This window comes from Hyposmocoma kahamanoa, unplaced genomic scaffold (genome assembly GCF_003589595.1).
Source record: "Hyposmocoma kahamanoa isolate Upper Pololo Valley unplaced genomic scaffold, ASM358959v1 160, whole genome shotgun sequence".
Classification (NCBI taxonomy): Eukaryota; Metazoa; Arthropoda; class Insecta; order Lepidoptera; family Cosmopterigidae; genus Hyposmocoma; species Hyposmocoma kahamanoa.
Genome location: NW_020653575.1, coordinates 3,436,374 through 3,463,560, shown reverse-complemented (window position 1 = coordinate 3,463,560; position 27,187 = coordinate 3,436,374). Strand labels below are relative to the sequence as shown.

The window sequence follows — 27,187 nt, the reverse complement described above, 5'->3', positions numbered from 1 at the left end:
ACCTCAAAGGGTGGCAAACTAGGGGACGAATCCGGTTTCGCACGTTTTCCGGTAACCAATTTCAATAAAACTTAGTAAATATATATAATTCCACTAAGTTTTGTGGTTGGTTTTTTTAGTAGTCTATACTGAGATTACATATCGCACCCTTAGTAATATAAGGGCACAATCCAAAAAAAGTAGATTTTTGGGAAATCGCGTATAGATTCTGGATTCCTACATTACACCTATTTTTTCAAATAACATGCTTATTATTTAAGTTATAAATATGAAATTTGGCAGATTTGTTCTTTGATAAATGTATTATAAATAGCAATAAAAAAAAATAATATAAATAAATTCCATAAGTTTCAAGCAAGTTAAAAAAACACTTTCAAATTAGACCCATATAGTACAAAAAATATAACAGAAATATGGAGCTATATAAGTTTGATCCCATTTATTATTTAAGTCCCTATCAATTCCCAAATTTCCCAAAAATCTACTTTTTTTGGATTGTGCCCTTATATTACTAAGGGTGCGATATATACAAAATAATTTCAAAGTTGACAAGCGGAACAACTGACGGAGAAAAAGAAAGAATCTTGTACTTACTAGGATCATCGTTGAGTGCTTTGACGACGCTCTGTACATTGTGGCAGATGGTGAGCGGATCGAACTCCACCTCCAGCCATGCGTACAGCTGCTGCAGCTGCGGCGATGCCAAGCCTACTACATTCAGACGCACCACATCTGGGGGAAAAAGCATTGTCTCGATAATAGCAATATAAAATCACTTGAAATAATTTATAGACATTTTATTTTATATCTAGTCAGATGGTAAGGTTTGTCATCTATATGAAAAAATCAATGCAATGTCTAATATCAATGAACACACGTGTTGTTAACATCTATATTGTAATTATTTCTTCTTCCTATATCACTGTGATCTATAACTATCTAATCTACTGTTATACTTTTGAATCTTAATTAGTAAATTACTAGGACAACATAATGTACCATACAGCTTCATCATACAAGTGTTCTCTGAAATAAATTCACACAAGGGTTCAAATGTACCAACATAAGAGATTGAAAAACAATATGACTGAAGGAAGCCTTTATATACATAAACCTTGTAAATGCGGAAATATATATATATTTTTAAATTCTTTTAATTAGTTATTTAAGTAGAGAAAGTTGGGAGTGTTGGAAGCCTGGAGGCTTTGCTCAAGAGTAGGACACTGCAATCCCCAAATGTATTAATCCATGTCGCATGAAGTAAATTAATTAAAACTTATGTCAAGTTTCATTGAATCTATGATGTATAAAATGAGATTACCCTTCAACAAGTTGGCTCTAGTAGGGGGTTGGGCCAGCCCGAGCAGAACGGCGAGCCGTTGGGCCTTCTCCACGGGGCTCTTGTCGGTCTCCACGAAGCGATCGAATTCGGGATGCAGAGACGGTAAGGGCACCGACAGAACTGCCACAAGGACGCGGCAGGCCATTCTGGTGAACAGAACAATACCAATAATTATGTAAAACAGCTCCCATACTAAAAACGATCGTGTTAAGAATGAAAGTAATTGTATCGATTCACGTAAACCACAAAATTGATGTAAAATCAGTGCGTCTGTCTCTTCCTTTATTAAGAAAAACACAATGTACCATAATGTTAACAAATTAGCAGAAGTCTCGCAGACTATACGCAGTATAAAAAATCCCTCAGAATGAAAAAAGGCACAACTGCTGATTAAAGTACGCCTAGTTGTGCCTTTTTTCGCAGGCAGTATAATCCCAAAATCGGCGTGCATTTGTATGTGTCAATTTACAAGTAGCTGTCGAAATTTGACCGCTGTAAACTAGAATAAAACCTTTTGACCTTTTCTTATGAGTAGCCTAAGAGACAGATGCAAAGAACTTGAATTAAGTCTAGTTTGCGTCTGTGCAAATGGGCATGACTGTAATTTGTAAATTTATTAGATCAAATAAAAAGAATACTGACACGGAATCTTATAATGAAAGGACTCAAGGCCAAAGAATAACAAGGCAGGTATGGTAATCCCATAAAAACGTAGCGGCGCGGTTTGCATGTACGCACAACCGCCGCGCAGACACGTAGTATGTTTCATGTTGTACTTTAGTAGCAGTATAGCTCCTTAAGAAAGAGTTCCTGTAAGGAAGTACTGCCACTTACTTATTTCTACCGCCAAGCAGTAATGTGAGCATTACTGCCTACGGGTTTGGAAGGGTGCTGGTGAAATTACAGGCACATAGGACTTGTTAACTTATGTCTCACGTTGGCGGGCACAGTGGCAATGCCTCTAAGAGCTCTGAGTGGCACTGCAACTGTCATGGATAGGCGTGTCACTTACCAACAGGCGCACAACTTGGTATTACAAAAAAAATATGCTACGTATGTATAGAGTTACCACACTTTACTTTTATGTTCAAATATAAAGGATATTGCTATGTTTACAAGAAGGCTCCTGACACTTTGAAAAGAAAAAAGAAATAAACTGTCATTTTTAAATGTTATCTCCAGTCAATTTGTTAAAACATCGATTTTACATTGATACCTTCTCATTAGGGACCGATTGTATGCTAAAACTAAGCTTTTAACTTGAAAATCAACTTGAAGTGAATATTGAAATAATAAAAAATAATATTTGCAATGCATTGACTTACAATTATAATGACGTCCGCGCTAAAAAGTGTCCGCACTTGTAAGGCGCTAAAATCGTATACAGAGCGCGACACTCCGCTTTAGTCTTCATTTGTTCTACGGACAGCGCGATACTGCGATGACATAACAATTTAAATTTCGAATAGGTTGACTTGGGACATTTTTTTCGTTGTTTTTGTATTAGACCCGTCGTCCATTTATTTGTAAGTCAATGTTGCAATGTTTCAATTTTTGAAGTTTTGGAATGTGCTTTGATAAAAAAAAAATATAATAAGTATTGGTACTGTGTTTAAGAATGTCTAGTACAGCTTTATGTGCAGACAATAATTAACACAAACTGTACAATTTGCGTACAGTCTGTCGCGTCTAGCCAACAGGTATGATGTCCCTCCGAGGCCTACCATTCCTTAACTATGAGAAAGTTAGAAATGGGATTTAATTCGGAGGCAACTAAGACCATATGATGTAGAATTTTGAGTTTCGTTATCTACTAAACGACAATCGCTGAAGGTTTCTTCCTAAACACCATACACCGTATGGTGGTAAGAAAGAAAAAAAATCATAAGGTTCGAATGAATAGACATCTTCTAAACAAACAAGTATGATCTGCGTCCACAGCTTCACGTTCCATTTAGGTGACATTGTTGTCAAATGTCATTATTAATTTCACAAAAAAAATACAATTATATAAACTTACTTCTGCAATTCCTCCTGCGTAATATTCTTCTTCATCTCCCTAGATAGTTGGAAGAGCTTCAAAAGCGCAGCAGCGTGGAACAAGCAGTGTCCAGCCTTCCAGAAGACGAGAGCTAGCTTCCCATAATAATTAGCCATGGTTTTGGCTACGGGAGTCTTCTTGGACATGTTCATTAGGTTGTGAATGTCTTCTATTGCTTTGTAGGCTTCCTGTTAATTTGAGAACATGTTGAGAATTATACTGATGATGTCCTCATCATGCTGTGCTGCATCATGTGCATGGCTGCTGCGACATCATTCTAGAGCGTGGTAGAAACGCATCCAAACTGGTTTTCTTTCACTCATTACATTATAGGAACAAGGACATAATGTTTATTTCGTAAACATTTAATTATGTACATTGCGTTGTTTATTGTAGTTTCCTTAATTTGTATTTTTGTCGCGAGCAAGAGATCGCACTCATTGAACTTACAAATTTCCTTACAAAATTAAAGCGCCACCTATTGGTGCATTACTGAACTTGCATAGTGCTTGTTTCCACAAAGACAGGAGCCCAAACTGTGCTCCGGCATTCCCAGCTACCTCTAGTAGTAGCAGAATATAAAAGCAACAATTGGATATTCAGAGATGTCTTTAGATCTATTAGGGAAAACTTATGTTCTATTTGTACTCCGCATATTAGCTCGGTGTAGCAAACGAACAGCTAGCTGCAGGTGAAAACTGACAATTAGCAATGCTGAGTCTTTAACGTTTTTGTTCACATCACTCAATTGTTTTGTTTTTCCAATCAATTGTTTTTTTTTCTAATTTTCGAGGTATATTGGTCAATGAAAACTTGTAACAGACTAAATGTGAACTTACCTGCCAAAGTTCCATCTGGATAGCGCTATCGAGCTGGAAGAGACGCGTCTCCAGGTTGAGCTGTTGGGTTTCAGGCTTGGAGATACTAACATTGCCAGTTTGAACCTGTTGCAATCACAAAAAAAAATTCTGAGACTTTTCTTAACTTAAACAATTTATATCCAAGTTAATATTTGGTGAAGGTTATGCAACAATATTCAATATTATTTTAAAACTTGTCAATATCAGATCGACATAATTATATTTACTTTTAGAGTTAAGGTTGTTATTTTAATGGATTTTTTAAATAATAATATCAAGTGACGGGACGAACGAGCGTTTTGTGTACCGTCTAGGCTCTCGGGTTTCTCTCAGAGAAAAGTTTAAGGAGACTGGTATCATGACTGTGACACAGTACATTTACTCAAATATTTTATATGCCCGTAAAAATATACATAATTTCCATAAGAAAGAAGATATCCATAATATTAACCTTAGAGCTAAGTCCAAACTCATGGTACCACGATTTCGTTTAACCAAGGTAAACAACTCTTTTATGGGGAACTGTATACGTTTTTACAATAAGATTCCGGAGCATATATTAAGTTTATCATTTCCTAAGTTTAAAAACTACATTAAAAATATTTTGATTGAAAAATCATATTACAAAATTGAAGATTACATGTTAGATAAAGATGTATAGAAAGACGACACGGCTCCAGAATCCACACAAACTTGATTCAAAGTGTAATCCATAGCATTTAAGTTTATTTGAAAAGAGCAATTCCTACAGTTTCTTGCTCGTTCTTCTCAGGGAGGTCAGCGTAGTGAACGAGCAGTAGCTTAAATGTGACGTTTTCTAGTGTAAGTTTATTTTACCTATGGAATAAATAATCTTTGACTTTGAACAAGTCGTGCGCCTAAAGGTAAGCTACACGCCTGTCCATAACAATTGCAGTGCCACTCAGAGCTTTAAATCGGAAAGATCTGAGGGCGCTGCTACTGCGCCTGTCACCTTGAGACATGAGTTGATAAGTCCCATTATTACAGGTGTTACTCTATAATAATAATATTTACCTGTTACTGTGAAACTCAAATTGGCAACTTGAACTTTCGAAAACGGTATGACGGCAATTGAAATCAACAACAAATACTTAAGAATACTCACAGTAGGCTTACAAATATCTTCGAGATGCTTCCTCAACTTGTCACAGAGCTTCCTGAACTCAGTTTTCCGTGAATACTTGAGGCAAAATTGGAACGCCATACGCGCAATGTCGTGGTACAAGGTCTCCACGTGTGCGTTCGTACGGAGCAGCTCTAGGCATTGGCAGTACGACTCCCAGAGGAATTTAACCTGTGGATTAAGTTGTTCACTGTTGATTTGATTTTAAGCTGAGTGGATGACGGATTCCGTAACAGCACAGTGCACACGCTGCTTGTTATGTTCAATTTGTATTTTGTACATAATTATTTATTTAAGTTTTTTATTCCTATTATTTGTTATGAGATAAAATGGGACTGGGCTAACGTGGCCCACGTTAGCCGATTGCAACTTGAGAAGTGGGCGAATGTCGTCACGCCTTGGGTGCCCGAGGATGAAAAGAGACTGCGTGAACAGCTGAGGCGTTGACGAGACGATCTTGTTGGGTTTGAGAGGGGTGTGTGCACGCGCGCGTGTGTGTGTGAATAAATTATTTCTATTCTAAACTAACAGTTAGTAGATGTAGTAAATTCTGCATCCAAAAGGATGAAGAATGTGCTCTACTAAAATTAATTATTAGAGTGTCCCTTACTATTGGATGTCAATCTCAATTTTAAAATACACAAATATGTTAATGATTTGCTACCCATTCACGCGAAGCAATATGCTTCTTTCTTCCTAATGCGTAAGGCAAAGGAACGGAATAAAATGCTCACATGTTTTCTTGTTTTCCATAAATAACAATTTGAGAAATATGAATTTTTGTCAGACAAACGAATATCTTAGCGGGTCACGATGTCACTTATCATTGGTGAGATTATGACGAAGCGAGTATTTAATAATTAAATTTTCATTAAATAAATTCCTTTTCTCTGGCACAAAGTTCAGTCCATTCCAGCTAAAGGGGATATACACGATATAACAAAAGGGTTATAGCTGAAGAGTTGAAAATATTTTTCTTATTATAAATACAAATTACTAACTGCAATAGTGCAGTGGCACCCATCGTACCAATAAGCAACCCATGATTGGCACTACTTTGTTGCAGTGTAAAGATAAAAAAATATTGTACAGACTTTTTTATCCTTACAAGAACAAAATACAGTGAAACAAAAGACTATGTGCAACCAGAGACCTTATTGCTAGATAGCATTCTCGTCCAGGCAACCTTGGTGCAATATTTTTCTTTCAAAATCATGAATGAGTCTCACAAAAGTTACAAGACTAGATGCAACAGGGGACCTTATTGCTAGACAGCATTCTCATTCAGGCAACCTTAGTGCAGTATTTTTCATCCAAAATCATGAATGAGTCTCATAAAAAATACTTAAAAAATGGTAATCCATGGGAAACTCTTGTTATGGCTTTGCATTAACAGCTTATTTAATTATATTTCTTAATTTGTTTCTCCAAATTGCTAACAAATATAGATGTCAACTATGCTATAATGGGAGACTAGTGAACAAGCAAGGTAAAACCTGACTTATGGATCACGCCTCTATCCAGTTACTAAAATAATGTAATTTACTTAGTTACAGTAGTAATTATAACCGTAATACACATAACAAAATAGAAGATCAAACCCACCCATGGAGTAAGGATAGTCCTGTCAGATCTATCCTGAGCATCTTCTCCAGACACAGCACTGAGAAGAATGCTCTCTGGAGTAGCTAGGTTGTCGAGGTCGTCAGTGTCAATGACTGCTTGGGTTGATTGAGCTCTTGCTGCCTCTGTACGCTCCTCTGCCATCCGGAGATAACCTCTGTTTACAAAATATGGAAAATGATTTTATGCTGGTTGGGCATCACAAACTGACTAATTCACAAATTATAAGTATTTTCTGGCTTTTGATACTGCAGTGCACCTATATGTTCCATGTGCATGTTTATTATGAAGTTGTTTTTTAATTAAAAAAAAAAAAATTATAAGTAACACAAGACGGCAGTTTTTGCAATTTGATTGATAGTCTCTGACGTTTCTGGCATTCGGCAACTTCAAAGTTCATTGAGGGACTGAACTCATATTGGCCAATTAGCTTGATTTTTTTATGTCGCATTTGAAGCGCTTATAACGCGTCTACCTTATTCTACATGTAAAATGTTGTCATGTATTTATTTTCATAATATTGAAATAACAATATAATGACAGGTAGGTAAATATTGCCAGTTGCAAAATTTAGAAATTTTAGTCTATTCCAATCTATTTTAAACAAAAAATAAACAAAACTGTTGGTTAAAATTTTAAAGCAATCACTTAATTAATTGTATAAGTAACACTTTCAAGTATATTTTTTTTTTCCAACAATATATATTTGAATAGCATTGTAAAATCGTATTTGAAATATGGTAGTCCAAAATTGAGGTTATTTCAACTATGGCTTGTATATGGTTGCATAGCGCTGAACGAAAAAAAAAAAAATTGGTTCAGTCAATTAAAGTTTTTGTAATCTATTAGTAAATCGAACCGTTAGTTGTAATTGAACAAATCAATTAATTCAATTCATTAATCGATTTGTTATTGGCATTACTAAACCATCTATGGTCAGGACAGTGACTTGTTTATTTACTTTTTGTTTAAAATGGATTGAAACAAAGTATAGATATAATCAAAGTAACAACTGTAACAGCCATAGAGCAAAACATGACGAGGACACTGTTCTCTTGTGGCATATTGGTTAAGAGAGTCATCACACTTGTATATGTAGAATTAGTGTTATTATAAGTATATTACATTTCAGTTTCATATGGACAGCCAAAATTCTTATTTCACATTTTGATGATTTACTTTCTCAAAATCGTATCTTGTAAAGAATGATTAGTCACAAGATGGCAAACATTTCTATTTATTTGAAATTTCTTATCAAGGCTGTTAATTTGGACGCATTACTTTAAGAATAGGTAAAAGCCAGTGTGTGATTATGAAGGAAATGTGATGTGACATCAGCCTGCAAAAGAACAATGCCCATATTGGACCAGCAAATTTTGATGTCGCGACCGGTTGAACAGTTATATTTATTTTAAAATACGTAATCAAATAATCTCATTGTCATTAATAAAACTTTGAAATAACACGGAGAAAAAAAGAAATATTTTTTTAAAACCACGTTAATTAAAACCACGTTAAAAAAGAAATTGAATGCATTGTAAATACTAATTTCTGAACGCAGTGTAACTTACACTTTGATGTTTTGTTTAAGTCTCGTTTACACATGCCGTGATTTCTTGAATGTTGAGACAATTCTAAACGAAATTACGATATTCATCTCAGTTTTTATGTTTTTTGCTTATTTATTGCGCTTTGGTTTTATAGGCATCAATTAGTATAAAAAGTATAAAAAGACAACAAAAAATTAAGAACTCAAAATACAATGTAACTTAAGGAATGGTACCTGTACGAATGACTTTCTATGGAATAAGTGTAAACGCAGCTTGACTTTACATTGTCAAAATGACACCGTAAAACGAAAGACACTGCTTTTCGCGCCTTCGCGCTCTCAGGTGGTTGAAAAGTGATTTTGTTTGTTGTGCGATTTTGTAAGTTTTTCGAGATTTCTGACAACTTTGGCTTTTTACTACGGACACCGAAAAGTCTTCCTTAGCGTGAACACCTTTGGCTTTTACTACGGACACCGATAAGTCTTACTTAACGTGAACTTGGCGCTTGTAAACTTGGACCTCGATAAGCTTTACGTTTTGGAACTTTGACCAAATTGGCCAAAATGGAAGATTCAATTTGTAGATGTGTAAATTGTGGAATACGCCTTAATCGAATGTGGCGGAACCTTGTTCTAGAGTTGGATACAAGGGTTATATCTTTAATTGCTGAACGAGTAGCGCCACATATCGTAAGTGCTAACCAACATTATAATACTTATTTACGTTTATTATATACGTTTTATTATATATTACATAATAAAACGACAGTAGACATAGTATAATATCACATGAATTTTGAAATGCACATACTAATGTAATTCTTTTAAATTACAGTTGACTGAGTATGACTTAATCTGCCAAGCTTGTTGTCATATCTTTATGAGAAATGTTAATGAAAACATGCAAAGAGAAAATGTAAGCAATATTGATAATCAACCAGGAACATCTCAAGCAATTGGACACTCTAGAGTATGCTTACTGTGTGGTTGTTCTATATTAAGAAGACGCAGTGATGTTATATTGCATTCTAATCCCAATCAGCTGCAGCAGCAAATTGTTGCTGTTATAACTGATTCAATCTCATTAAATCAGGCAAGAATCTAACATCTTTTTATTAGTTATGATCAATATTTGCTTGTACTTAAAGTGTGATATTTTATATTCAATCAATGTTTTTATTTTACCTATATAAACTGTGGGATGGGCACCCACCCAATGGCATAAGTAGTAAGCAGAATCAATCAAATAGTAAATAAGATTACATCGTTAAAATCTGAGAACTTTCATAAAAATACAAACAAAACTAGTTTTTTCAGTTGAAACATTTGAGTTTTCGCTAAAACCTTTGTAGTAAAGGCTAACCTTCTAAGTAGTATGTATGGTTTCAGATTACCACAAATGATCGTGTCTGTCATCCTTGTTGGCATAAAACACGAAGGATGGCTGCACGCATACTTCAGCAAATGCCACAGGCTGATAGTGACAGTCAAGAGTTGCCTGAGCCCTCTATTGAAAATGAACCAGCAATCGAACTTGCATTACCACTGGAAGAACCAGAAGCAGAAGGACAGCAACTAAGCATTTTGGCACAACCACAAGTTACAGAATCTGTACAGACTTCAGGTGGAACAGGATCATCTGGATCATCAGAATGGTTACCTGTAGGTGCTCCAAGGCATCAATCGCATGTACCAGTGCAACCACAGCCAACCAATACCATAACTTTGCAAAACTATAGGCATGCATCCAACAGTGCTGCTCATTGCATATTTCCTAACTGTGGCAATAACAACCTACATAGGATAAATGATGATTTAAGAATTTATGTCATTCAAGATTACCATTATTACATACCAGTACTTGCCAGAGTTTGCTCTCAACATTTAAGTGAAAATAGTTGGGATATGCTGTACCATTCCCAGAACAGTTCTGCGGTATTTACGGTGGATCAAGTTGAACATTTGTTCTCATTCATAAATGTGGAAAGGCCAATTAATTTTAATGATGTGCTTAATATGAATGATCATCTTTTCCAATATTGGATTGGCCTCACCAAAGACAATTTTCAAGTTATTTTGAATGAAGTCCCACGAATTCGTGAAACACATCGAGGTATAACAGGATTAGTAGGACTATTAATCAAATTCAGGACTGGCGATTCTGATAACAGAATCGCATCTTTGATGAAAATAAGTCGAAGTACTCTGGAAAGGCTCATGAAAAATGTCAGGGAAATATTATTACAAGATTTTGTTCCCAGAAACTTGGGTATTAATCATTTACGAAGGGAGCAAATCCTAGAGCATAATTTGCTCATTCCTAATGGGATTTTTAACAGAGACAGTGTACATCCCATAATAATTTGTGATGGCACATATATCTTCACACACAAAAGTAGCAATTATTCATTCCAGAAGGATTCGTACTCTCTGCACAAATATAGGAATTTGTTAAAACCGTTTTTAATTGTTCTTTGTGATGGGTATATTTTGGACTGTTATGGTCCATACAAAGCCACAACATCGGATGCTCAAATAATGATTGATATGTTGACTGGAGAAAATTCGTCAATTAGGGAGTATTTCCAAGAAGGTGATATTTTTATATTGGACAGAGGTTTCCGTGATAGCATTGGTCTTATAGAAGACTGTCATTTTAAACCATATATGCCAGCGTCATTACTGGAAGGTCAATATCAATTGACCACAGAACAGGCAAACCAAAGCCGTTGTGTTACTATTACCAGGTGGGTGGTAGAAGTCGTCAATGGATATTTTAAAAGAGACTTCAAATTATTTAGACAGCAGTATTTTAATAAATCCATGCCTCACATGATGCAAGATTTCCAAATAGCTGCCGCTTTACTAAACAAGTTTGCGAAACGATTAAGAGACCGTGATGATGCTCAACAAATGTTAAATATTATTAATGAAAGAATGCACCTTCCTAACATGCTTGCCAATATTGTTGATAATTACAATTTTAACAGAAGAACGTCAAACTTCGCGAATATAAGTGCTAATCAGGGAAACCTCTTATGTTTTCCTCACATGGAGTACTCTGAATTGATACTATTTTCTCTTGGCACTTATCAGCTAAGACAAGCTGCCTCATACTATGGAGAGCATATCCGTTTTCACGGTGACTACCGAATAGAGGTGTGCAGAGAGATGACGGATTTCTTCAATATGTCGGAATTAGAATTAAGTAGTGAAGAATTCTCGCTTATCCGAGGTAAAATTAGATCAAGACATGTGGGAAGAAAACAATATTTTATTTATATTATTGTTAAAAATCACGTTAATGGGAGGGAAGGCATTGTTCAATACTGTTGCAGTTGTTTAGTTGGGCGACGCACTTTGGGCTGCTGTGCTCACGTGATGACCGTAGTATGGTACCTCGGATGGGCGAGACACCAGGGAAATGTAAACGCCCCGGCAACATTTATGGATGACATATTTATAAGAACCAATATAGAATGAGGAATACAAATAAGCTTTTATTTTACCGGCTCCCGAAAAGGATAAATATTTTCAAATCAGCATGTGTATTTATTACAAGTAGGTACGTAAGTTTTAAAATCAAGTCATTGAATAGAAATGACATGCATGAGTACTTATTACAATTTCTATTCCTACTAAACTCCATATTTGGAAGCTAGGTACAGTCATGGACTTAACCGTAACACTTGTATTTCGACTTTGTACCGTTCGTCTGTCGAAAGAATGAATATCTAACTAGAATGATATATCCGCGACTGTACTGTAAGGGTCGTAGCCGTGGGTTAGCGTAACGAGAGGCACTAAAATAATCATAAATAAAACTTTATTGCGTGTATTCAATTTGAAGATTTGTCCAGAACAACCGCCATCTTCACTTTACCACAATGCTCTTTTATTTTATACAATTCTAAATACAAACCTTTATTTATTCAGCCAGTTTTAAATACAATCCATACAGCCTATCCTACAGTACCTACCACAGAATAACATTAAATTCTACACTTAAGCTAATGCATTGGGCGGTTATAACCTCAAAAACAAAAATGTACATTATATGACTTTTCCTTAGTTAAAAAAATATAAATCCAGTGTCATTAGAAAGTTTATGGGAATACGAATAAATCCCTGTATCTGCGATTGATGGACGTCAACTTTTTTTTAGCTGGTCCAGTACTGTATGGAACTTGGGCATTGTTCTTTGTACATATAATCCATTTTTAGCATTTCAGAAACTTTGTGCTTTAAAAAACATGAGTTTAAGAAAGAAAGGCGACAATTTGTCTCCTTTTGTGTCACTAAATAGTGTGTATCACACTTCAGTTGTGCTAGAGATGTAACGTCACTCAATAGAATATCAATATGGACAAATTTATTTATGTTTCTGCATGAGTAAAAGTATTTTCTGCAAAAGTAGAAGTTAATAGTATTTTACTATTTTGAAACATGTTCTACTGTTTCCTTATTCATATAAATCTAAATTGGAATGTTTTCTTTGTAAAATTAAAAATAAGGTATTTAATTAATAACTATTGTATCTATAGTGAAAAAATAGGGTGGTTTGCATCAATATTAGACATAACTGGTTGAAGACTGTACCACCTCAGTCAACCGTGACCATGGGACCTGTAAAGGGCCCGAAACGTTGGTTTGTTTGAAAAAACAAATATACGCAATTTAAATCCGGAAAAATAGTTTCATTTCCTATGTGTAACAATCGCCTAAGAACCTAAGAACTCGACATATAAATCTAATTTATGTAAGTGACCAATTAATTCATCAGTTTGATAGCATTTCCTAAGTTATTGTAATATACTTTACTAATATCTCATAATAAACCACTTACAAGCGTTGTCAGAAACGTTAATAAGGATTTAGGGCGACTAGGACTAACTAGGGCTCATTTTTTTTCTTCTAAATATTGCAAGTGTGTAAATTTTTAATCATTCACTACCTTAGTTTTTTATTTGCCTCGCATTGATGTTGAAATGGTAAATTTAGTTGCAGTAGAGCTTTTTGTGAAAGAGTTTGTCCAGGGAAGTACTGCCACCAAGCAGTAAAATAAGTATTTCTCCGTTCTGGTATTGAAGGGTAAGGGTGCTGGTGGAACTACAGGCATGTGGAAATTGTCAACTTGTCTCATGCTGATGGGGGCAGTGACAGTGCTCCTCAGATATTTGAAATTTAAAGCTTTGAGTGGCACTGCAACTGTCACGGACAGGCGTGTAGCTTACCATCATGTGCACAACTTGTTCAAGCCATCACATAACATAAAAAAATCATGAAATTTCTATGGCATTAACATGTCCATGCATAGAATAGTCAAATGATGCACTGCGCACTTTTAGTAGTACATCAAAGATTAACTAAATGGAATTCCGAACCATGGAATGTAACAAAGAATGATCCTTACCGTATGACCTGCTCTAAGGAACCAACGTTAACTGATTGGAACATATTTCTATATTGAAATAGCCCCTCCTTCGCGATATGCGACTTGCGAAGGTCCACGCAAAGCTCCAGATACTTGAACATGATCGGTTCGAGAACCGATTCCGACCAATTGTACGCCCATTTCTTGTTTCGGAAAACTTCCTGCAGCGTGTCCAGGGCCCTTGCCGGTTTGTCCAGGTCCATAAACTCTGAAGACCGAGAAAAAAGCCAGTTGCATTGTTGTTTGGTTATGTAAAAGTATTTTGAATTCAAAGGAAAAATTTTAATTTGTAACAAGTTCAGTAATTCCACTTCCAGATAAAAGTGATTTTCGAACTCTACAAGCCACGTAGAGACGCTGATTGCGAAAAAGAGATGACATCGTCGGCACATGCAACGTGGAATTTTACAAAGAATTGGTGCTCACCATTGGCCCGTTTAAGGGCATTTTCCGGTCTCTGACCGTATCGAGCCATTTTGTTGTCTCACTTATCACTTCATTAACACAAATTTAGGTATTGAAATTGTGGTGAAAAAGGAATAAAAACGTTAATATTCCCCAACACCGGCCTGTCAAGCGACAGGAAAAATCAAAATGGCTGATGATCGGGGTTGTGTACTTATTTTAATATTTTAGAGTAGTGAGAAAGAGATGACATAGAACAAATAAAAGCAACTTCTCGCTTTAGCGTAGTTTAGGCTATGTGAGTAAGGTAAGTTTAAAAAAATATATACACTTTTTTTGATTATACGAGTTACGTTTTTACACGAATAAATTTTTAGTTTGTGTTTACGTTGTGCGTTTCTTGATTATTTGAAGATTATTTGTTACTATTAAGCTGATAGCTCTGAAGCCAATGCTTTATAAATAGATAAATAAATACTATTTTTTTTATTTTCAGGGTTGTACTTCAAACTCTACTCGATGCTCAAGTTAGGACTTGAGTATAATTTCAAGCACTAGAAATACGACCCTAATGGCAAGGATTTGAGTGTGATTTCTAGTGGTTTAAATCACACTCAAGTCCTGACTTGAGCATTGAGTAGAGTTCTGGAATACGACTCTAAGGGTCGAATTCCAGAACTCTACTCAATACTCAAGTCAGGACTTGAGTATTGCAGTGAGCACTGAAAATCATATTCAAGTCCTTGCCATTAGGGTCGTATTTCCAGTGCTTGAAATCATACTCAAGTCTGCTCAAACCCTGACTTGAGCATAGAGTAGAGTTCTGGAATACGAGCATCAGGGTCGTATTCTAGAACTCTACTCAATGCTCAAGTCAGGTTTGCAATTAAAACACAAGCACTGGAAATACGACTCTAATGGCAGGGACTTGAGTATGATTTTGAATGCTTTAAACCATACTCAAATCCTGACTTGAGCATTGAGTAAAGTTCTGGAATACGACCATCAGGGTCGTTTTCCAGAACTCTACTCATTGCTCAAGTCAGGATTATAAAATGGAATAAAAGGAATATTTAATACCTATTTTATATGGTACCGTACTGCCAAAGCCAATGGCTTAAAAACAAAATTAAAAAAATACTATGCACATTAAACTGTCAATGTGTCAATGTCATTATCATCTGATATTTTTGGATTTTCTGTTTTTGCAAGTATTTTTCGGCAACATTTTCGCCTAAGTATATAATATTTAATTTCGTTTATCTATACAGGAAACCACTAACATAAATTATATTTTAACTTTGCTGTCAACATTTAAAGTAATCTTGTCCTAAAAATGAAGCTAGTGGCAAAACTTCGTCTTTTCGATAGCCCCTACACAGTTTGCTACATTTCTCAGAAGTGCTTTTTATTACCAGATGAAAAGTATTATAAAGCTATAGGTGTGAATGCTGGAGAGTGTTGCGAAATAGAACTAGCCGATGAAGATAAAGTTAAACCTATAGTTTATAAAGTTAATGCATTGATTCTTCAACCATTTGTAAAGGAATGCGTGAAATCGAAAATATACAGAACAAAAGTGATGCAATTTTTCAATAAAATTGCCCGGAAGTCGGCAAGGGCAGTTCTGTATGTTCTGATAATACTTGAACCTCCTGATAAAGAGATTCTTGATTATGTTTGGTAAGTTTGTTTCAAATAGTGATGGTATTTCCTTAGTAGCAGTAGAGCTCCGTGTGAAAGAGCTCAACCAGGGAAATACTGCCACCTTACCTATTTCTGCCGTCAAAAAGAAATGTGAGTATTACTGCATTCTGGTTTTGAGGAGTAAGGGTTTTGATGGAATTACGGGCCTTGTCAATATATGGGACTTGTCAATTTACACCTCAGGGTGACGGACAGTGACAGTGCCCTCAGATCTTTGCGATTTATACCTTTGAGTGGCACTGCAACTGCTGTAGACGGGTGTGTTGCTTATCAACAGGAGTACAACTTGATTGTCTTGTCACTTGGTGCAAAATGGCCTAAGCACAAACATATAATGGTGGATTTGATGTTTTTAGGCAAATTATATTGCTTTGCCTTAAAGCATTACTATGAGAAAAAAACCTAACTGACAACTTGCTTGAAGTAAGTTGACTAAGTGACTCATTCACTGATATTCCTTTCAGGAACGAAAAATTGATAAAGTTGTTATGGACAAGGATAGAGATAGAGAATGCATTTTCCTGGCTCTCCACTCTTGGTGGAGCTTACTCTGCTCTTGGTGACTATTTTGAACACTGTGTAAGTCATCATATACAATTATGATATCAGTTATTAACTACACTTACCTCACTGTTTAATATTCTTTCTGTACATCAACCAGTGATCACAGAGTATGAAGCTGCCCCAAAATATTGAGTTTTTACTGCTACTGTAAAGTTCCTCGTCAAAGAGTTCGTCCAGGGGCCACGTTTCCTATTTCTGCTGCAAAGCAGTAATGTGAGCACAACTGCGTTACGGTTCTGAAAGTTGCTTTTGAAATTACAACCACATGAGACTTGTCAACTTATGTCTATGGGTGACGGTCCCAATGGCAGTGCCCCTCAGATCATTGTGATTGAAAGCTCTGAGTGGCACTGCAACTGTTATGGACAGGTGTGTTGTTTACCACCACACACATGACTTGTTCTCATCCTCATCCCAACATAAAAAATATCATAAAAAAAGGTTAATAGTAAACAGTTAAAGCAATACATGCTGTAAAAGACTAGAATTGCTTGAACTACCCCAGGTATATTTTCCATATAAACGACAACACTTTATATTATAAGTTGGTATGTAATTATTGATATATGCTTATATATATTTTTCCAGGCTGAAGAAGCAGGCAAAATATCAGTTCGTCAATATAAGTTATCAAAAATGCTAGGCGATGACAGTCTAGCAGCACGTAGTATTCTCTATTCAGCACTGTCACAAGCACAGAAGAACAATCTCAAATTATCACGATACATTGTCCGTAATGTATATATATTTGGTGTAAACACTAAAGATAAACGACTTGTGCGAATGTGCCAAGGTGTTTGGGCTAAGTTGAAATATTTGAGGCAATTGCAAAAGAATTCTACGAATCTGATGATTGAATGTAAAGGGGACAGGCAGTGTTAGCAAATACAGGTCCTAATTGTACCTTATGGATTTAAAGACATACTGAATTTATAATACGGGTTACATATTATGAATCAACTAAGTACGAGTGGCAAAGGGAAGGTTGAAGAAGAGAAGCTAGTGTATAAAGTTTGTAACAAATATAACATAATGTTGAACACCTACTATAACATATAGAATAAATTTGCTTAGATCAGTGTAATCGTGTTATATGGACCCCTTGCCGCTGACAGGTACCTTAGCAATAAAAGTACCATTAGTGTCACAACTCAGAGCCGATCTCGTTCAAGATCTTATAATTAAAATAAAACATTGTGGAAACAATATAGCTGTTTTCTTACAACAAATATGGTAGTTGTCATGAAATGACTTATAGTAGGATGAAGAAATCCAGTTTTCCTTTTGATTTTATTGAAAGACTGAATTGTTCCAAAACAAGTCTGAAATAAGTGTTTCTTATCAAAAGGTGTAACAAAGGAACATTTGTATTTTTTTGGTGTAAATATTTGTGAACAATTTGTTTTAATTTATTGGTCTTGTAAATAAAGGAATTTGTAACATGTTTTTTGATGATTTTAATTTAAGTTGTTGACATTGCCTGTTTAAATGTGATCTTAAGAGGAGTTTGTAAGTATAATTTGGTTTGGCACAACTGTCAAAGTCTTGTTAGACATTTCTGGAACAAAAATCTTCAAATTCTTGTGACAACAATAATGGGAACAGTTGAGTCTGACTACAATGGGAAGACTGGAAATTGTTACAATATTAGGCGCTGCGTAGAAGGAGTAATTTTAGTTGACGCAATTTTTACAAGTCCATGTTAATGGTTGTAAGAGGAAGAAAGTGGTTGCCAGTTGGAGAATTGGCAACTTGAGACAACTGGCACAAAGTTGCAAGTTTCTAGATATGGCAATTATTAATTTGTAAAATATTTAATCGTAGATTTCGGCACTCACAAACTTGTTCATTACTGAAACTCTCAACTGAATTGTCTATGTCTGCGCAGTTTCATGAAATTGTGGAAAACGACATATAAACAGGTAGTTGTGGATTGCCAGTTGCCGAAAGTCGAGGATCAAAATTGCTCAATCTGGGCAACGCCTTTGGGGTTAACCACATTTATCTGTTCGTCATTTTTGCTCTTATAATCAAAGATTTTTGTAACCGGCTTAATGCGACTCTGTGTTGGCTCCCTTAGTGGTTGGTAGATTTAGCAGAAATGAAAACCAATTATTTTTCAGCATATAAAAATGTATTCCATTGTAAAAAATCGACAGCAATGCCATAGCATACGGCAAAACCAAATATTTCATTAATTTACCTAAATATGAAACTGTTAGTTTTTCTGTAATCAAAAATATATCTTAAATATAAGAACAGCAATGGTAACTGTGAGAAACGTGAACACAAATTTACTATGGCATTTAAAATCTCTAAATTCTAAGGTGAAATTACCAAAGATTTTGAGATCTTGCAGTGTATAAGTACCTTGTTATCTGTATAAAATATATTTTTGTGATTCTTAAGTGTACACTAACAATAAATTAAAACCTAGGTCCGACAGGTAAGCTGATATTATACTAAGTTGAGAAACCTGAATAAATTATTGTATAATGTGTGTCTACACGCTTGCAAGGCCAAAGAAAAAAAAAGGTAGACGACAAATTCAGATTGGCAGGCAATGTATTAAGTGAGTAAATTAGTATATCATGTTGTGTTGTTAAAAAATCCACGTAGAAAATTAATTTAACACTACATAAACAAAATTGTAAACAAACACAAATATGTGAATCACGTTACTGTAGGAAATCAAAGCACCATGTATTTTAGCACCTACAGCCAAATAATATAGATACATGTCAATGCTAAGAGTTATGCTGATATGGTGTGTACGTCACATTATTATAGTTCAGGTAGAATTGGGCATTTCAACTTAAGTATGCCATAACGTGCTTAAAGGAATCCTGTGTTACTCCTTGGAACAAATGGGACAGGCTAGAGTGCCCATAGGGTCCCAGGCTGGTAACACTTTGGGCTGTTGCTTGAATACTTCTAGAACCGCTGCCGGTACGTACTTCTTATCTACTACCACCTGGAAAAATAAAATGTGATAGTTTATGACGTGTTCTTTGGATTGTGGCAGTAGAAAAATATTTTAGTTCTATATATTTGCAAACTCAACGCGCGCCCAAACCTGCCAATTCACTACTAATATAAGTAGCACATTGTCTGACGCGTATAAGTAGTGAATAGGCAGGTTTGGGCTCGCGTTTATTGTGCAAATCTATAGAAGATAGGTCTAATAATACGCCTGTAGTGATTCCAAGGCTGTATCGACTAAGACTTTGTAACGATGGGGCACTAAAGATTTATGGTATTATGGTCGCATACAAAAAATACACATTTTATTTTTTCCTACCAAACTATTGGATTTATAGCAAAATGTGATATGACAATATTTAATTAGGACAACAGGATCTCTCGATTGTCTTTTTATTAGAGAGGTATCGCAAAAAAAAATCCAATGTCCGCAATATCGCAGGTCCGACCCACTGTGGGTCGCAAAGTTAAGATAAATATAGTGTACCTGCCTGTCCCCAATTACGTCAATTTTTTATGTTCTTAAGCATTGACTTACAAATATAAAGTCAATGTTCTTAAGTGATTTCCCGAATTTAACGCCCTATAGGTGCGGATACTTTTTAGCGCGAACCCGACGTCCATTTGTTGTTAGGTCAATGTTCAAAAAAGTTAACCGTATTGCTTTTGCGATGCATGTGCATTAGCGATATCTGCGTTTTTGCCAATTCTTATCCTCAATATTTAAAACACGTGGTGAAATCAATTAGGCAAACTAGAGCAAACATTATGACTTTTATACCAACCTCGTTGCCATAAAGCAATTTCTAAGAATAACTTTTTAACTATTTTCAATAAATTACCAAGTGAAATTGAATTACAATTGACAATTGCTTTTGACATATTACTTATACAGTAATTAACAGGGATCGGAATAGGTAAGAGTTTTTTTACCTAAACTTCGAGGAACATAGTCAGAAAATGGAGACGGTTTTATTATAAATCGGTTTTCGGAATTACGGACATTTGAGTTTACGTTTAGTTGGAATATCGGTATATTTCTTAGTACACGGTTATTTTCACATTTGTAATATTTGTATGTATGTATCTGCCCAGCTTTTTATTATTTCTTTAAGTGAACTTGTACAAAATTCGACATATAATATATATAAAAAATAATTAATATTTACAATAAAGCCTGGTCCATTACTCTTGTGTTCAAGTAATTTTCAGTCAAAGCTAAATATGGTGCATTTTGTTAAGTTTCCAGTAGAAGCTGAATGTAGTGTTCTTGGGCCCTTAAATTGTTGTAAGCAAAATTATGCAGTACTGCAATGACGTTACAATTTAAATTAAATGTTTTAGTGCTTTTTATATTTCGTTACAAGTCACTACGTTTGTGTAGGTTAACTTCGGACATTTTTTTCGTGGTTTTTGTATTAGACCCGACGTCCATGTCTTGGTAGGTCAACGTTTTTGAACAACAGTTTGCAGCTGCCATCGAACCACGCACCGCAAATAGCACGAATACACTTCTTCTGAACCATAAAAGCTTTTTCTAAGACTACTGAGTTGCCCAGAGTTATGGAATTGACAATCACGGATGGCCCTGTAAGCTCAACGATCAGCACGTTCGATGAGGAGGTATGTTTGATACCCGGTAAAATGAATTTGGGCAACCAACTTATCTAAATTGGTTCTGGAATGTTCTGGGTAGCGCAAGGAATTCCCAAGTTTGAGTCTTGATAATTGGTATGGGTTTTTGACAGATTATTATTGTCCAACTGAAAAATTAAGTATTGTTGCATCTTACCACTAGGGTGCACGTCAGAAAGCACCGTTTTCAATCTACGCAACGAAAGACAACTTACCTCAAACACGAACTCTCTGAACCAAAGTTCGGTGAGGAGCAGGTAACCCTTGTCGTACTCCTTGTCGCTGTAAGAATTCTCTACACGGAACCTCTTCGGTTTACCTTGATCCTGAAAAGGTCATACTGTGTGTAAAAAATACATTTTATCGGCTTTCAAAGTTTATTTAACCGACTTCTAAAAAAGGAGACGGTATTTCTTTTTTGTATGTTACGCGATTACTCCGACAATTGTGAACTCTCGATCTCCGTTCGACATCCGTCCGAAACAATTACTGTCAAATAAGTAATATTCGACAAAGTTAAAAGACAAGTATCCATTATGAAGCTTCATTCGCATCACGCGTCTTTTCATTTGGTCAAGTATTGCTTATTTGGCAGTAATTGTTTCGGACGGAGATCGAGAGTAGACCCCTCAGGCTTCGATGATTCTCTTTTTGATGGAAAGGGTTACCTCAGTAGTGGTTTAAATTAAATTTGAAGAGTCCATTCCACCACTAAGGTGTAACACACATTAGGGGATGAATCCGGTTCATTGAATTGCACCCATTTTGCGTAAATCGCTTTCAATAAAACTTGGCTTAGTCAAAGAGGCTTCAATAAGGGCGATACTTGTAAACCGTATTTTTCAGACATGTCGTATCTAATTAAGGAGCGGTGTTACATCTCTATGAAGGACTACTTCGGTTTAAGATTCTTAACTAAGGGAATTTGGTATAAAACCATTCAACCCAGTCTACTTGGCATTCCATAGTTTGTTGATGCCAAAATGAGCAGGCGTGAATTAGTTACGGCGTTAAGGCTTTCCTCGGGACACGTATCTTTGAACAAGTTCGGATATCTGATGCAAAGTTTCCTTCACCAAAATGAGAAATGTGCGACAACAGAAGAAGTCTACCATGTAATAATGGAGTGTGTTAGGAGTGAGGTGTTAGACAACAGATTCAACGTTTTGTGCAGTAGGCACATGCAACAGCATCTTGGCCAGCCCCTTGTCTAAGGAGGCCAGGATGTTGGATTGTGAAATTAGCGATACCTAATAGATACCTAGATTGTAATACCTCAGTATCGCGCCTATGGGTTTTTTTTTACAATATCAAGTGACGGGACGAACAAGTCGTGCGCCTGATGGTAACCTACACGCCTGTTCACAACAGTTGCAGTGCCACTCAAAGCTTTCAATCGCAAAGATCTGAGGGGCCCTGCTAATGCACCCGTCTCCCTGAGACATAAGTTGATAAGTCTTATGTACCTGTAATTTCACCAGCACCCTTACCTTTCAAAACCGGAATACAGTAATGCTAACACATCGAGTATATAACCAGAAATAGAGACGAAATTTCATGCTACCAGTCCTGGGGACATCTCACGCCAGGACTGGTAGCTGTAAAGGTACTAACTGGGTGATAATTAAAAATAAAGTGACAGATTTCTCATAGATGGCGCTACGACTAAAGAGTCGTTGAAAAACCAAATACACGACTCAAGCACATAGAAAAATTCGTGAGGTCCGTTGGTTCGTTCCGTAGCTTAGTTGGTATAGCGTCTGGCAACGGTAAGCTAGAAAACATCTGTTCGAATCCGGCCGGATCGAAAGATTTTTTTCTGAGTGTTCGATCTTTGTATTAATAATTATAACAAACTGGTGGAGTAATTTCACAAAAAATAATTGAATATCAATTCAATAAAAATTTAATTAATAGAGACGAAATGTCATTTCATTTGTTTTAAAAACTATTCTGCCAAATCATTACGGTGACAACTGCGCTCCGATTGGCCAGCCCGAATCCGAAAGAATTGACGGATGTCGTCCATTGGTTCACTTCAAATCGATTAGTTTAACTTGAGCTTTGCTATAACGGACGAAAATTGAAAAACTACATATAATTGATAAACATGATCTTTAATTATTACCGATGAAATGAGTTGTTGAAATGAAATTCCGTTTGTTTTCTAATTAGATGTTTTGCTGTTTTTCCCACACCACCGAATGGAACAGTCCTCCATAGGTAGAGATATTATCTTTGTTACAAAAATACAGGATATTTTTGGAATATACGGAGATGTATACGCAGGTCAGTTGTTGGCGCTGCACTATTTCAGCTTTTTAATTTGTGATTTCAGCTCAAACGACAGTTGATATTTAAAAGTGATATAAGGCCTATTTGCATGATGAGTTGCCAGGAATGGATGGCCCTTATTACGTCTCTATTTCTAGTTATATAGGTACTCGATGTGCTGACATTACTGCTTGGTGGCAGAAATAGGTAAGGTGGCAGTACTTCCCTAGACGAACTTTTTCACAAGGAAACGAACTCTTGCTACTGCTACTAAAGTGGTGGCATATTTATAAAGATAAAATCCTTTCTAAACAATAAAGAAAAAAACACGTATAAAAATATCAATAACAAAATGTGGTATTATGATACAAAATTTTGTCCTAATGCTTATTAGAAGAGAATAAAAAAAAAGATGTCGGAACACTGGTACTTGTCGGTCACTGACGCCACCACCTTACTGTATACTTACATCAGTAGCAACAGCAGTGAAGACCATAGCGTGCGTCATACATGAGTCACCGTAGAGCAGCCGATCCGCCTTAGGCAGCCCTATTTGTACCTCCGTGTTGAACACTAGACGGTAGTCTTGCCTGAAAGGGTATACCAAGTGGTATAAGAATATTTCGCCGGTTATTTGAAGAAAGGGCGTAAGCGCCATTTCGAAAAATTTTTCAGGGGATCATGTTCCGTATTTAAATCGCGTATATTTGTTTTTTCAAACAAACCAATGTTTCCAGCCTTTTACGGGTCCCATGGTCACGGTTGACTGAGGTGGTAAAGCCATCAACCAGTTATGTCGAATATTAATGCAAACCAATTTTTTCTCTATACTTAAAAAAGTTATTAATTAAATACCGTATTTTTAACAATAAGAATTTTTATTAACTTAAATTTATTATTAATTGATAATGGAAATTAGAATAAATTAAAACATATTAATTAGTACTGCAGCCTTATGTCTCTTTGGGATTTTTCATCAGAGGAAATATTGCATCCCAAACTGGTGGTACGGAGACACCATCTTCCCTGGTGAAATTAGGATGTTTTTTAATTTCAATGGCCTCTCGCAGCACCCTGGCAAGCATATTTACGTCCGTTTTAAATTTAATTTATAAACTTAAACTTAATTGAAACCAAAATTGAATTTAAAACGGTACGTAAATATTTTAAAACAATTGTGAAAACCTAAAACATGCCTAGTTAATCTCGTGAATGACATTTTGAATATCAACTGGAATCTTATTATAGAATCGTTTACATTGACCCTGTGACTCATGTGATTAAAAAACAATACTATTCTTCTTAACGTCAAATGACTATTTGTACTGTGACGCTAGTGCTAGAATGTTAACTAATAGATTGCTTAATTGTTTCAACAGGTAATCGTATCTGTGATATCTCATGTTAGATATACTTACGCATCCAAATCTTCTAGTCCGTTTTTCCTTTCGAATCTTTTGGACACTTCACAGCCAAACCAAACAGCTTCACCGCCCGCAATGCTGTCTTTTACAACTCTATAATAATGAGAAATACTCACTCTAAAATAAACATTACTTGAAGAATACGTGGTAATTTATTTGTAATCTATATATTGGTTCACGAAATATAAATAGTGGCACCTATTTATACTGGAGCTGGGCAACTACCAAGACAGCTCTCCTTCTAACCGGAACTAATTACCGGAATTATCACAATACAGGCATTGAATCAATACCGGAATTGGACTATAGCTCATTTCATATAGTAGGGTACGGTGACGATTGAGATTTAGAGGTGGAGTGACGTAAAATCGAATGAAAAAAAAAGATTGTAGTGACGTAAAATCGAATGAAAAAAAAAAGATTTAAATATCTACTTAACTCTACTTAAATATCATAAGAGAGAATAATTTAAGAACAAATAATGAACAAAATGAAAAGGATTCAATTATTATGTTATTAAGGTAATAAAAAACTAAATAACAAATATAAAATTCGAGTTCTTAGGTTTTCGCGATTGTTACACGTATGCGTGTAACGTAAAAATTGGAAATGTCACAGTACCCATCCTACGTCAAATGGACTTTAATACCGGAATATGGATCAATACCGGAACTATTCTATAACTTGTTTATACAACTAGCACTCACGTCATGAGCGTTTCAATAGGTTGGTTGTTGTACGCCGTCTGCCGACCGCCGACCACGTTACCTAAGCATTGCAGGGTGTATAGATTTCCGAACGGATTTGATACTCGCGGGTCGCTTACTAGACACACCTGTGGAATAAACGGTTACTTTAAGGCTAGGTTCAAATACTTGCAGTGCACGATAACGCGCGTTTTGAAGTATTTCCTTTGATCGCCGCGGTATCGCGCGTTACATATGAACGAATATATGAATATCTAAATTGTTGTACAAAATATACAGTGTTTTTTAAAATGGGACAGTATGGGGAAATCCGAAACCATAAAAGAGACAAGGAAACTGTCTTAAGAAACATTAAGTCTTTCTTTGCGAAAACAATTTTGGTCAATTTTATTTATTTTTATGAACAACTCACGCTTGACCAAAAAATTGAGTACGGTTTCGGATTTCCACATACTGTCCCATTTAAAAAAACATTCCGCATAAGGCACAAAAACGCAGATATGACGTTCGAGGCTAAAATAAGAAAAATAACAAATCAACAAAAGAATGTCTTTACACCTTTAAATTAAATTTTGAAAAATCATACAGTGCGAAGTTTTCGACGAACAGTGCCTGTACCATAATAAGATTACATGACAATTATCGCTAGCGACCGCGTAAAACGTAAACAAAATGTTTGTTCTTATGACCTCTAGGGGCGCTGTATAATTTGCCATACAAAAGTGGTAGAGGCACAGGTCAATAAAGCGTCATACTCTGTCAAGAGTTAGTAATTTAATTACATACCTTATCGTCAACGTCGAAGAGTGGACGGACATGTTTGTTGTAAAACTCCTGAGGGGTTAAGGGGCCGAAATTGTTATAGGCCTTTTCCTTGTTGTAGAATTCGAAAGTGAATGTTTCTGGTGGGGTACCTGCGATGAATAATAAATATTTGAAATAGGAAAAAAAATAGCTACAGGTCATATCGATTGGTTTCCTGAATAGCGGCATTTAAAAAAAATACATATAGATACATACTTTCTCAAACACGTATCTTATAAAGAGTGATTATTTGGGAGATGGCATAATTTTCTATTTATTTTAAATTTCTCAGCAAGGGCGTTAATTTGGACGCATTACTTTAAGAATAGGTAAAAGCCAGTGTGTGAATATGAAGGAAATGTGATGTGAAATCAGCCTGTAAAATTTGCATATACAATACATTTCTTGCATTTCAGTAATTTTGTGCTCGCATTCTTCAGTTAGCTATTATTTCTCATCAAGTGTACATGCGTGATTACCAATGTATTAACGTTGCGAAACGTTCATAGATAAGTGCGCACCAATATAATTTGGATGTGGAATACAAGTTGATGATACTGTAAGTATATAAAATCTTGTTTTTCCATATTTCGTTATGTCTGTGGGAGATGTGGCAATAATTGTATTTAATAAAAGATGTTGTGGTTTGTAATAACCTGTTATGTGTTTCATTCTTATTAAAATCTTTTGAT

The 27,187-nt window shown here is 35.6% G+C and overlaps 3 protein-coding genes across 6 annotated transcripts in view; 1 reads left to right on the top strand and 2 right to left on the bottom strand.

The window, feature by feature from the left end:
• The window catches only part of LOC113225427 (eukaryotic translation initiation factor 3 subunit A), a 31,224-nt gene extending 16,633 nt beyond the window's left edge, over window positions 1–14,591 (bottom strand). The window contains exons 1-8 of one of the 2 annotated variants that reach the window (XM_026457735.1): window positions 14,420–14,591; window positions 13,973–14,201; window positions 6,993–7,167; window positions 5,370–5,558; window positions 4,223–4,327; window positions 3,363–3,571; window positions 1,322–1,488; window positions 595–732 (exon numbers count right to left, since the gene is read on the bottom strand). In XM_026457735.1, coding sequence (XP_026313520.1) covers window positions 595–732; window positions 1,322–1,488; window positions 3,363–3,571; window positions 4,223–4,327; window positions 5,370–5,558; window positions 6,993–7,167; window positions 13,973–14,201; window positions 14,420–14,468 — 1,261 coding nt within the window. In that variant the 5' untranslated portion in view covers window positions 14,469–14,591. The remainder of the gene's footprint in view (window positions 1–594; window positions 733–1,321; window positions 1,489–3,362; window positions 3,572–4,222; window positions 4,328–5,369; window positions 5,559–6,992; window positions 7,168–13,972; window positions 14,202–14,419) is intronic. The other variant, XM_026457736.1, reaches the window with a different exon arrangement.
• A 1,044-nt stretch (window positions 14,592–15,635) lies between these two features.
• On the top strand, window positions 15,636–17,694 carry LOC113225419 (uncharacterized protein F58A4.6). The gene is made up of 3 exons (XM_026457726.1): window positions 15,636–16,081; window positions 16,570–16,684; window positions 17,258–17,694. Exons 1-3 carry the CDS (start codon window positions 15,735–15,737, stop codon window positions 17,549–17,551), a joined length of 756 nt encoding a protein of 251 aa, XP_026313511.1. The 5' UTR covers window positions 15,636–15,734; the 3' UTR covers window positions 17,552–17,694.
• A 1,222-nt stretch (window positions 17,695–18,916) lies between these two features.
• Window positions 18,917–27,187, bottom strand: part of LOC113225393 (bleomycin hydrolase) — a 22,761-nt gene continuing 14,490 nt past the window's right edge. For all 3 annotated transcript variants that reach the window (XM_026457692.1, XM_026457693.1, XM_026457695.1), the window contains exons 7-12: window positions 26,478–26,605; window positions 25,692–25,819; window positions 24,979–25,077; window positions 24,030–24,150; window positions 21,502–21,612; window positions 18,917–19,643 (exon numbers count right to left, since the gene is read on the bottom strand). In XM_026457692.1, the coding sequence (XP_026313477.1) occupies window positions 19,521–19,643; window positions 21,502–21,612; window positions 24,030–24,150; window positions 24,979–25,077; window positions 25,692–25,819; window positions 26,478–26,605 (710 nt within the window). In that variant the 3' untranslated portion in view covers window positions 18,917–19,520. The remainder of the gene's footprint in view (window positions 19,644–21,501; window positions 21,613–24,029; window positions 24,151–24,978; window positions 25,078–25,691; window positions 25,820–26,477; window positions 26,606–27,187) is intronic.